The sequence below is a fragment of the Neolamprologus multifasciatus genome, chromosome 15 (assembly GCF_963576455.1).
Source record: "Neolamprologus multifasciatus chromosome 15, fNeoMul1.2, whole genome shotgun sequence".
Lineage (NCBI taxonomy): Eukaryota > Metazoa > Chordata > Actinopteri > Cichliformes > Cichlidae > Neolamprologus > Neolamprologus multifasciatus.
Window position 1 is genome coordinate 17,505,197 of NC_140453.1, and position 12,355 is coordinate 17,517,551.

The window sequence follows — 12,355 nt, forward strand, 5'->3', positions numbered from 1 at the left end:
TTATTTTTGTTTTTTTCTGATAGCACAAAAGGTAAAGCAGTGTTTCGACTATTTTATCTTGCATACCAAAATGTATAAAACTCTGTGTAAACCACAGATTGATCAAAACCAGCTTGCTGTCTATAGTGTGTGTAAGACTGGCATTATTTAGATACTAATTGATAATAATAAATGCATCAGTTTATCATTTTATTAACTGCAGGGTCTATAAGGAAAGAAAGCAGTCACAGAATAGTGTTGCTGAAGTTTTCAACCCTTTAACTATAGTAGTTGACCATCATTGTTTAATTAAGCAGTTTAACTTTTGAGCTATAGAAAACTGAAAATGCCTTGAAAAGGGCAGTTTGTTAAAATAATTAAAAGTTTATTTAGTCTTCATTAAAATTGTTGATGTAACCACTCTTTTGCTAAAAGTACACTTTTTTTGAGTATACTGTATATTTGTGTTGCCATTTTTTCAAACACACTATTTATTTGTCTGAAGTATTGTATTTGTTTTTCAGAATTATATTTGATATTCTTTGGGGAAAAAGCATGACTCCAACTCTCTGGATTACTGATAAAAGGAACTATATTTATTACAACAGTACATGTATATACAGCAAAAGGAACAGTAGAAATACAGAAATAGAAGCAAAGCTGGTGTGGTTGGTTTTGAGATTTTTGGTGATGTCTGAAGATTTAGAAGCACTTCCTGTGGACGATGGAGGGGCCAGCCTCATCGTACTCCTGCTTGCTGATCCACATCTGCTGGAAGGTGGACAGGGAGGCCAGGATGGAGCCACCGATCCAGACAGAGTATTTCCTCTCAGGGGGAGCAATGATCTGGAAGGAGTGGATAGGAAAATCAGGAATGAAGTACATATTAGAACATTTTACACCATGCCAAAATTTGAATAAAAGGCTTGCTTATTTCTTCTTTGACAAAATACATTTTAATAACTTTGCACTCCTTGGACTCACTTTGATCTTCATTGTGCTGGGAGCCAGGGCAGTGATTTCTTTCTGCATACGATCAGCAATACCAGGGTACATGGTGGTACCACCAGAGAGCACGTTGTTGGCATACAGGTCTTTACGGATATCAATGTCACACTTCATGATGCTGTTGTAGGCCGTCTCATGAATGCCAGCAGACTCCATACCTGGGGAAAAGTTATAAAGAGGTAAGTGTTCGTGCAGCTAACACTGGTGGTCGTTGCAATACATTTAAGATGTAGATAATAAAACAAGAAGAAACTCAGGAGATAAATGCTACTAGTTACCATTTACACATTTAGTAAGATTCGTAAGTGTCTATGAATTAATAGCGTTATAGGTATAAAGGGCTATTAGGGGAGGCTATACAGAACTCCAGTATAGTGTATTATGAATTATATTTATACACAGCCTATATATGGCTTTATTGTTCTCATGGGACATTAGGTCCCATGAGAACAATACACCTAAGGTACTACTATTGCTGGTATTGGTATGAAACCAAAATAAATTTTGTGCCTTTCTGTGTATGTGCGGTGGATCAACTGACCAATAAAAGAAGGCTGGAACAAGGTCTCAGGGCAACGGAACCGCTCGTTTCCGATGGTGATGACCTGACCGTCAGGCAGTTCATAGCTCTTCTCCAGGGAGGAGGACGATGCGGCTGTGGCCATCTCATTCTCAAAGTCCAGAGCCACGTAACACAGTTTCTCCTTGATGTCACGCACAATCTCACGCTCAGCTAAATGGAGGAAATATCACAGTTCAGTCAACCAGGACAAGTATGTTTATATCTAGAACGTTCAGAATTCTGTTTGACAGCACGGTCACAGTATATGCACATTGCCTGTTCAGGAATTTGGAAACTGTAGGTAAGGTCAAATAGATCACTGTTTACATTTTTCATTAAAATTCTGTGGGATTGTTTTTGGCTAAAGTTGGTAATTTTCTTACCAGTGGTGACAAAGGAGTAACCACGCTCAGTCAAGATCTTCATCAGGTAGTCAGTCAGGTCTCGACCAGCCAGATCCAGACGCATGATGGCGTGGGGCAGAGCATAACCTTCATAGATGGGCACATTGTGGGTCACACCATCACCAGAGTCCAGCACAATACCTGTCCAGAGAAGGCAGTAGTTTGTTAGAAGAAAATATGCACAGATTGATATAGTTTAACTTACATGCAACATTGCACAGAAGAGGGCTCACCAGTGGTACGGCCGGAGGCATAGAGGGACAGCACAGCCTGAATGGCCACATACATTGCTGGGACGTTGAAGGTCTCAAACATGATCTGGGTCATCTTTTCTCTGTTGGCTTTGGGATTGAGGGGGGCCTCTGTCAGCAGGGTGGGATGCTCCTCTGGGGCCACACGGAGCTCGTTGTAGAAGGTGTGGTGCCAGATCTGTGAATCCAGGAAAGAATGATGTTATTTGTTGACAAAAATAACATTTCAGTTTTCCCACATCTTTATATCTTTCGCACCTTCTCCATGTCGTCCCAGTTGGTGATGATGCCATGCTCGATTGGGTACTTCAGAGTCAGGATACCCCTCTTGCTCTGGGCCTCGTCTCCCACGTAGCTGTCCTTCTGACCCATACCTACCATCACACCCTGAGAATGAATAAAACAAACAAGCTCAAGACTTAAAAACAGACATCTTGTGACAGGGCAACAAATATGTAATCTCCCAGAAACTTGGGGCCTTTCTCGTATTCCAACCTGGTGACGAGGACGTCCAACAATGGATGGGAAGACAGCACGGGGAGCATCATCACCGGCAAACCCAGCCTTGACCAGGCCAGAACCGTTGTCGCACACCAAGGCGGTGGTCTCGTCGTCGTCACACATGTTTGGTCTGTACTGGGCTGGCTTTCTATATAACACAAAAGATAGAAATTAATCAGAATATTAGGTTGGTATATTTACAGAAATGTTTAAATGCATATTATTTCTTATTATTTCTTTATTATGGGGCGACCGTGGCTCAGGGGGTTGGGAAGCGTATCTGTAACCGGAAGGTCGCCGGTTCGATCCCCGGGCTCTCTGTCCTGGTCGTTGTGTCCTTGGGCAAGACACTTCACCTCCCACCTACTGGTGTTGTGATATGACAGCCTCGCTTCTGTCAGTCTGCCCCAGGGCAGCTGTGGCTACAACCGTAGCTTGCCTCCACCAGTGTGTGAATGTGAGAGTGAATGAATAGTGGCATTGTAAAGCGCTTTGGGTGCCTTGAAAAGCGCTATATATAAATCCAATCCATTATTATTTCCATTTAAAGAAGCAGAAGTTCACATGAAGAAACAAAGTTGTGCAATTCTATGAAATAATGTAGCGCTATGTTCAGTATGAAGACACTTTTGAGTAGTCTAATCTCTCTGAGCCTTATAGCTGCTTGAAAAGCCAAAACAGGACCACCACCACACACTCATGGGTCTATTTTCAGCCTCTGGACTCTTGTAAACCCCCCTCTGCCCCCACAACCCCTTCTCAGTATCTCATCGTTAAGCCACAGCCAGTTAACAGCTGAGGCAGTGTGACTTTTGACAAGTGGCAGTGGAGGCCTGGCTCTCCTCTCAGCTGTCGCCACATAGTAGTCTCCTCTGTTTGGATGGAGACCATGTGCTTGGAGTCTTCCAGGCTCTCAGGCCTGAGCCTGCATCCCAAGTGCCAGCATCCCCTCTTTGAAGTCTTACCGCTGTCCTATTCTGTCTAAGATGTCCTATAGTAGGCCACAACCCTGTAAACCTTAAAGACTGCTGTCTGTAGCTGTGAATATGACCAAGTTACAAAAACTTGATTTTGAGAAACATAAAACTTGAATTTAAAGGTATATTTGACCAATTATTATGTTCAGTAAATTAGTCTAATTATCAGTTTAGCTCAAGTAACATAACAGTTACATAAAAATCTGTAAAAAAATCTTTATCTGTTGCTTTCCATGATTTCCAACTGATAATTTTCCTTATGTTGAGTCTAACCTGAGCTAGTGTTGTTTGCCTGCTTCTCCGAGTCAAGCAAGTCTTGATGGCATCTGACTTGCCCTCATATACCGCAGCAGCCCTTAAACTATTCAGCACACACAACCTATCCTTTTACCACTCTTTAACAAAACAATAAAACATCTGCTTAGGCAAGAAACAACTTCTAGCTGTAATAAATACAGTATATCCATGTACTGGCTGTAATATACAGCAGCACTATCTGGTCATCATCACTGACCCCTATGCTCCAAAAAGCAGCATCTGAAACACAGCAATGATCCAGCAAAAGGACTCACCAAGTTGTAACCACAAGACTGGAGTTTCCACTGGGACAAAGGGGCAAGGGTGCAAGGGGTTCCTTAAATATGCCTCTGCGTCCTGGAGCTGGGGGCCGGTGGGCGGGCTCAAGGGTTCACACAAGCCCAAATTAAGTGTTGCTCAGCAAAATAGTCCATTAAAGTGGATCCTGTGTCAGGAAATACCACCAATCTATAGAGATGCTGCCCTGGACATTGAATGCCATAGATAGAAGTAAGGGGGGAAAAAGCAGCAAGTGGGAAATTTATTAAAGATAGATGATTACATTATGAAGTATTTAAAAGGTACATGAAGGTTAAATGTGATAAATGACCGTGCATATGGATCTTCTATATGATTAAGGATTTTAATGTTATATGCATGGGAGTATTATTAAAACCAATATTATTTGTACATGAAAATAGTGAATTTAGTTGTATTTTAGCTGCCAAATTATTTTTGTGGATTCTTTATAAATCTAAAAGCTGAGCTTGTCGTACTCCCATCAGGGAAAAACAATCTGCTGCAAAACCATCAGTAAATAGTTTGTAATGCAGATTTATGCATAGCAACACATTTATCCCATTCATAGTTTGTGGAGCTGCCATTCAGATCCCCAGGGATGTGTTAATATGACTAAGCTCAAACAGGGTCCTGGGGATGTGGGTGATTAAATGGTGTGACAGTAATACGAGATCTTGCCTGAGCAGTCTGGTTAAGGAGTCGTCTAAGGTGAACCTGCCTGGGAGAGTTTGCCAACGTCGTTTGTAAAGAGTGGGGGCCATAAAATTCCAGACAGCTGAGAGGCAATCATGTAAGGGGGTAAATGGAGGGAGCTAAAGGCAGTTCCAAAACCTCCACCAGACAACAGACTCCTGGGATGGCAAATGCAAGAGTGACGAGTATCCGTTCTCTGTTCTGATTGGCTCCAGAGTGTCCTTTTAGGGAAATACAGAGCAGCAGGTGCCAGAGTCTGCACGTCGCCACACACACAGCGTAGCTCACACTCCTTATTTGTCAACTCACACTACCCCCATGTTGAAGCCAGAACAGGCAACAGCGAGTGCAGAAAGAATGTAAATACCCCCCGCAGCATCAAGACTTTGAAATATTCCATTTGTAGCCATGTGTAAGGCAAAGGCACTACTAACCTACTTGTTGTTTTTTTCTACTCACATTTTTTTGACTCTCACGGTCTGTTTATACAATTCACCTTCCAAAAATTAGTTTTTTCACTGGATATTACAACTTTCTTAAATTGTCCAGTTTTATCAAATTTGCTGTGTAACGTTGGAAGGAATCTTTTCTCACCTACCATGAGCAGTATCATTTTTGTAATCAAGACAGATTTGAAAAGGATCTGGGGTCTTGTAAAGAGCTAGATATATCACTGGTGATCTCAGTGTCTATGGGGACTCCAACAAGAAAATCAGGCACGACCGCCCTGTGTTGATGTTGGATAGACTGTGCGTAAATTATGTCAGGTCATATCTGAACTCTGTGTTCTTCTAGTTTCTTTAATTACATTTTTATAGCAGCAGCAATCATAGTGCATGACCGCAGTGCTTCAGGAGTCATTTGCCCTCTGATGATCTGCAAAAGGACTTAGCATTGAAAAAAGCATTCAGATCATATAGTTGGGCAAGAAAACATGAATTCCTGCTTTTATGTGCACTTGTGTTGTTGGCAAAGATGGACTTACTACTTATTAAATAGATATATGTGGTAGTTAAAAATCATATTTAACTGCAACTGAGTTAAATAAAGCAGTTTTATATATGGCTCTGCATTTATTTTGGAGCTATTTATTTGAGACTTTATAGACTGTGTTTTATTTGTGAAGAATAAAAAAATAACTAGAATTACTGCAGTAAAGTGTAAAAGTGTTATAACAGAAATGCTCAAATATACCTGTTTCAATATGGCGTTAGTGTATGCTCACCATAATCTGGCTTGTTGTTCTGAGCAAAAACGTATGAAGCAGAAAGATCACACCAGCCTTTGGGTGAAACTGCTTCTGTGTTTTGTCAACAGCTCCCTTCAAGTCAAAGAAGCACTTTTTGGCAGTCCTATCTTTATCACCAGGTCTTAATCAGGAAAAAAGAGAATGGTCTTAAATGGGTCATGGTTTTGAGGGACATTCGTCCTTATAAGGGAATGTAGGAAGCACACGGTATGTCTGTCTTGGCAGCTGCCTCCTTTGCAGCCCCCCACGTCCACATGCACACTCTGAAGCAGCTGTTAGCAACAACTGCTTCTGCACAGCCTGTTAGGTAGACAGGGGTTTGTTTATCATTTGACCATTTACAATATACCTTTCAGAAAAGAAAAAAGACTGCTCTACATTTTCTAAAAATGTAGTGCCACACATTAGCAATTTGAGTAAAAGTTCATTTCTTCAGCATTTGAGGACCATAAGGTTAAGCTATAAAAAATCTGCTGAATTTAGGTTAGATTGCTTTCAAATAGTTTTTTATATCTTCTAAACCTGAGTAGGTCTGAGATTATGTAAAAGCAGTTTTTTAAATGTGTGTTCCCAGAGAGCAAGGAGACACTGAAACAATGTTTAGTCAATATCAGGTGATTCTATTGAATCAATTGAAATCTGATGTTGACCTAACGTCACTCTTGCACCCTTTTTAATATTGAAACGTCAGGTTTTGATATGGAACCAATGTTGAACGCTGACATTGATTTAACATATAATTATGACACACTGTTAATATTGAAACAATGTTAGATTCTGATATTTAAACACTGTTGAACTATGGTGTTGATTTTCCACCTCGTTTCGCACCGTTGGTTTCTATTGAAACAACAGTAAAATCATGACTGAAATCTACAGTTACAAATATATACAATCTATAGCTATTTTAATCAATACTAAACTACTGCAAGTTTCCATCAATACTTAAACCACCAGATAATTGTACAAATTGGACACCCTTTATATGTTAAAAATTATCTTACAATGTATCATGTCAATAGTAATATCCCGAAAATATAAAGCATCAGAAACAACAACAAAACAAACAATAAAAAAGGCCAATAGACATGTATCATTTGCAAAATACTTTATTGAACGACAAAGTTTCCTTTTTACATTTCTTTGTTTCACATCACTTTTTGTTATTTACTCCGGGATGGGGATGGATGTTGGGTGCCCTGCGCCACCCATACGATATGGAGCGCATCTGAGCCATTTCTGGACTGCTTGAGCAAAGACAAACTCAGACATAGAGTTCACCCCTACCTGCTGCGTCAGGCCATCTAGGACAAAAATAAACACAAAAAAAAAAATTTTTATAAAAAGGGAAAAGGGGAATTAGAGCACATGAATAACCTCTTGTTAATTTCTTCAGCAGGGAGAAAGTCTGTAAACTACTAGGTTGATAAACATGAAAGTCACCAGGCGGAAATCAGCAAACTGCCACATCACTTTGATTTTGAAAGAGCTATTATCAGAACATTTGATATGTCTTAGCATGGTGTGCCGTGTATCCTTTCAAAAAAAGAAAACATGGGTTCCTCGGGATGTACAAACTGTACAACCCGAGGACAAAAGAAGCTGAAGACCTACGACTCCATCTCCAGAGAAACAGGACATAAAAATCTTGTTATTAAGAAAGACAAAGAAATCTAGCAAAGACTGGACAAAGGAAATGTTAAACGCACCCAGCACATCAATTGATCCCTTTATTATTCACTTTAGGCTCATAAAACAACAATAAAAGGTCAAACTTACCAAATATGCATTTGCACAGTGCTGTCCCTTTAAATGCCCTTTTTTGCTTTGTCTGGTCCTTGTTTTTTTTTCCCTGCCCAGTTGAGTACAGAGGCCAGCTCGTTTGTAATTGCATAAGCCATTACACAGCGGACTCGCACCTCCAGTGTGGTCCCTCCAATCAACGCAAAGCGTCTCACCTATGGAGACATTTTAAGAGATGGAATTAGCATGTCTCATATGTGTATGCAAATGCTTCTGTGTTTACATCATGCAATTGATGACAGAAACATATCATTTAGTTTTCCCTTAAGCCTGATTTTCAAGTCATACAAAGAATAAACCAAAGTATTTGCAGTAGAATGTATTTGTTAGTAATATATGTTAGCCTGCTGTTGTATAATCAAGCAGATCGTACATCAACAGGCAGTTCTTATGCATTTTAATCAAATTTGACAGCTATTGCACTTCTTAGTTACAAAGTTTACAAAACCTTTAAATACTTACCATTGCCTTATTTGCCTCCGGTGATTGCAGAGCTGCCTCTGCATTGTTTAGCTCCTCCAAGTTGTGCAAGGGCAAATCCAGAGGCAATACCCCAGCATCTACAGATTCATTGCTGCAGAGATGGCGGTTGGCTCTGACCTCCTCACGGAGATCGTGAACTGCTCTGGTCAGGTCTGACACCATCGTTAAAATGTTATGTAAGGTCGCATCTGTTTCAAAGAACAATTATAGAAAGATTAATGACTTGTGACAAACAGATTAAGCAGTATGATGCGAGAAACTATTATATCCATAAGTGATGGCTTCACATTCTGCATTCAAGTATAAGTTGTTGTAACTGCTAAAAGTGTTTACTAGTTTTTGCCTGTCACATATATTTGTAATACCATGTAAACTGTCAAATTCCAAGATTTTAGAACTTGCCTCATAATAGTGACCTCACAGAGTCTCTGGAATCTAAAAAAAAAAAATCAAAACAACATGACATTGAACAGTATAAATGTGTGTTTTGAAGATAAGAGTACAATGATATTGTGATGCAGCTTAATAACTTTTATAAAAGCATACCATCTCTAGCGGCGGCATTGACATCAGACTCTACATGCTGGGGAGATCGCAAAGCTGTGTCGGTTTGTGTGTTGTGCCGGAGTGGCAAAAGGTGCCGGAAGCTGGGCGGGGCATTATGATGGTTGCTATCAGTGGGCTGGGGTGCAGACTGCGGAGTGGTGGGGGCTGTTTAGAAAAAGTTGTTTTTTTAAGCATTTAAGAATACAGACAACTTGTCTACAAAGTTTCCTTGTGTCACACACAGATATGTACACAGACACTAGACAGTATTTTATTACCTGGTATTTTCACTCGAGGGGCCTGGGGAAACCGTTTTTTTTAGGCTGCTCATCCTCAGAGTCCATATAAGTGTACAGGAGGTTTGGTCTAAAGAAATGAAATTAAAAACAGTCATAAGTAATTGTAAATGTGGTTTTGATGTATTTTTTCCTACAGTTACAGTTTCATTTGTAACAATACACACAGGAAACGGAGACGTGCAAGAAGGTACAGTATATAAGGAATTTGTGAAGTGCACAAGTGTACAAGGCTTTAAATTCTTGCCTGTCTATGCCTGGGTGACAACAGTGAGACACACCAGACTCTTCTGCCACCCACGGTCGCTTAACTTCCACCTGTGCATTGTCGCTTTGGATATTTTGTTCACCAACCATCTCTTCAAAGTGCCGGAGTATATCTGACTCTGCGGCCTCAACCATCGACCTTAATTTGCGCCTACTTGACAGTGTATATCAGATTAAAGAAAATGGTGCTATATTTGAAAATAGCCAAATAAGTAAATGGTTAAACACTAGGAATTATTTAAGGACACGAGCTTCTTACTTGGATAGATGGTAGTTAACAAATCTGATCTGAAAAGAGAAAAAAAGGGGCACAATGTCAACAAAAAGAGGAAAAACATGATAGCCGAGATATATTACAGATAGGTGAATTAATCATTATTCAAGGCACAAACGGAAAGTCGTGTGTGCGTGCAACGGAAAGTCACGTGGGCATGCCGCGTGAGCATTCGAACTGTGTGCGAATTGAAGCGGGTGCTCTCCAATCATCAAAAGTAACAAAGTCATTGTACACATTTATAGTTATCTTTACATTTACCAATCATATTGCAGAGTTTAACACATTATTTTAGTACTTTGCAAAAAAGCAACCATAGAGCGACAGTCCGGGTTACGGTGGGCAAGGCGACTGCAAAGCTAACAAAGGAACCCACGAAGCGTTATGCTAGCTTTATAACGGAAAGACAGTATTTTATGAAACGAAAATGTTTTATTTGCTGATCGATTGTGTTCTCGGTGCAATTTATTTGTTGCTTCCAGATTTTATCCGAAACTGTACATTAACGAGTTTTTTACTTTTAGTCAAATGCGACCGTCAAAATAAAGAATAGAAGAAAATTCATTCACTCTTACCTTATACTAATTGTGGTGCAGACCACCTTCACCGGTCAATTCCGCTGAGCTGAAACGTAATTTCCCGCTCTACTGTACAAGACTTATGAATGGATACCTGGAGGGATGTACCACTGTGAGAGGGGTGCTACGGAATAGTCCAAATGATCGCTGCTTTAATTATACATACATGGCATTTCGACATGATTTTTTAAGCGGGTAAATTGTAACTAGATCAGAAATCTTTGATTCAATCTACTTTCTCTGATACTTTATACCCGCTCAGTTCCAATACAATTTAACGCTCAACTACAAATCAATGGCTTTTCGATGGTGACCTGTAGGATGTGAGAGAGGTGCTTCGGAGTGATCCCGGCTTTAATCTGGTCAACTATAAATAGATGTTTTTTCAAAGTTGTTGTTGTCAGGTCAACTATAAATAGATCAAATATCAATGACAAAAAAACAACTGTAAATCAACATTATTACAACGTCATTAAAGTTAGAATGTCGGTTAACCACAGTATTTAAATGTTGTTTCAAAATTGACATTTCAATCCTGACCATAACGATGGACCAGATGAAAAATCAACACCAATTCAATGTCGTCTTGCTGTCTGGGTTTTAAAGTTCATATAGATAACTAACTGAATATTTCATTGCTTTGCTTTATATGCACCTAGAACATTAAAAGAGCTATCAAAGCTTTGTCACTGAACAGGAATAAACCCTGCAACAACCCTTAATAATGTATTCTTCTCTCAGTCCCGTAGTGCTGCTCCTGCCATTACAGCGATTAGGTGCCAGATGTTTGACTATATTTGATAAACAGCATGTTGGTTGAGATGTTGATCAAACTATCAGTTGATACAACTGTCAGTCATCAAACACTATATTAACTAAAATGATCATACAGTTAAATCAACACACCCAAGTTGGTTAATACAAAAAAATATGAATGCGAAATCCTTCACAAAGCCAGGGTTAACTGCGGGATTATCATATCAGTGTGCTTATACTTTATCTTCAAAGCTTTTTGCTTTTAATTGAACTGCAGAGCCTTCTTATAGTGATAGTGCCAGCTCTATAAATATGTGAGGTGCCATGAAAGTTTCCATATTAGTGCTCCATTGTCCTACACCTACATGCTCATAGGTGGGACTGTTTTGTGTATGAGTATGTGGGAGGTCAAGACAGGGATGTTGGTCTCTATCGGATAATAAACTGTCAGTCCCTTCAAGAAAAACTGCAGTGGCTATAGAAGAATTACAGTGAGAGGGAAATATAGAGGAAATATAGAAAAAATATGTTTTGGTTTTATACAGCCCATAGAAAAAGCTGTACAGATAACATGAATGGCATGTGGGGTGCTATACAGGACTCAGTTAGACATTAGCAGCATGTTTAATCATTTTAACAATCGGTATCTTGTTCTCTCTTTGAAATATTCCAGCTAATTGTTTTGCATGTAGCTAACTGTCACTTTAATTGAAAAAAACCTCACAGCCCAACCCTGTTAGCAGTCCAGAGAGGTACAGCCTCACCCTGTTTCTTCATGCTACTATCTAAAAGGTAAAGAATTGGGCTGGAAAGAAAGAGAGGGAATGAAGAGGAAAGAGGAAGGCAGAGATCTAATAGTGGGTGGAAAGAAAGCAGCAAACGAAAGCAAGGAGGCAATGAGAGGGCGTAGTAGAAGCAGATAGTGTTAAATGGGGGAAAGAGGGCAGAAGAGAGGAAGGGGTTAAACGAGGGGGAAATGAAACATGTTAATAATGTTTAAAAGTTATTTTAAAATGGGGGCTACTCAGTATGGAGGGCCAGGAGTGACAAAATGATTTAATTAGATACACCATTAAATAATTAATTCATTGTGTCAATAATTAATTAAATGCCTATTCATTTCATTTAAAA

At 39.6% G+C, this 12,355-nt stretch overlaps 1 protein-coding gene across 1 annotated transcript; it reads right to left on the minus strand.

Moving 5' to 3' along the window:
- Positions 1-553: 553 nt before the first annotated feature.
- Positions 554-4,383, minus strand: actc1a (actin alpha cardiac muscle 1a). Its single transcript, XM_085133578.1, has 8 exons — positions 4,255-4,383; positions 2,700-2,853; positions 2,463-2,591; positions 2,187-2,382; positions 1,933-2,094; positions 1,529-1,720; positions 964-1,145; positions 554-825 (listed from the first exon to the last, which is right to left on the minus strand). Exons 2-8 carry the CDS (start codon positions 2,826-2,828, stop codon positions 682-684), a joined length of 1,134 nt encoding a protein of 377 aa, XP_084989704.1. The 5' UTR covers positions 2,829-2,853; positions 4,255-4,383; the 3' UTR covers positions 554-681.
- Positions 4,384-12,355: the final 7,972 nt, after the last annotated feature.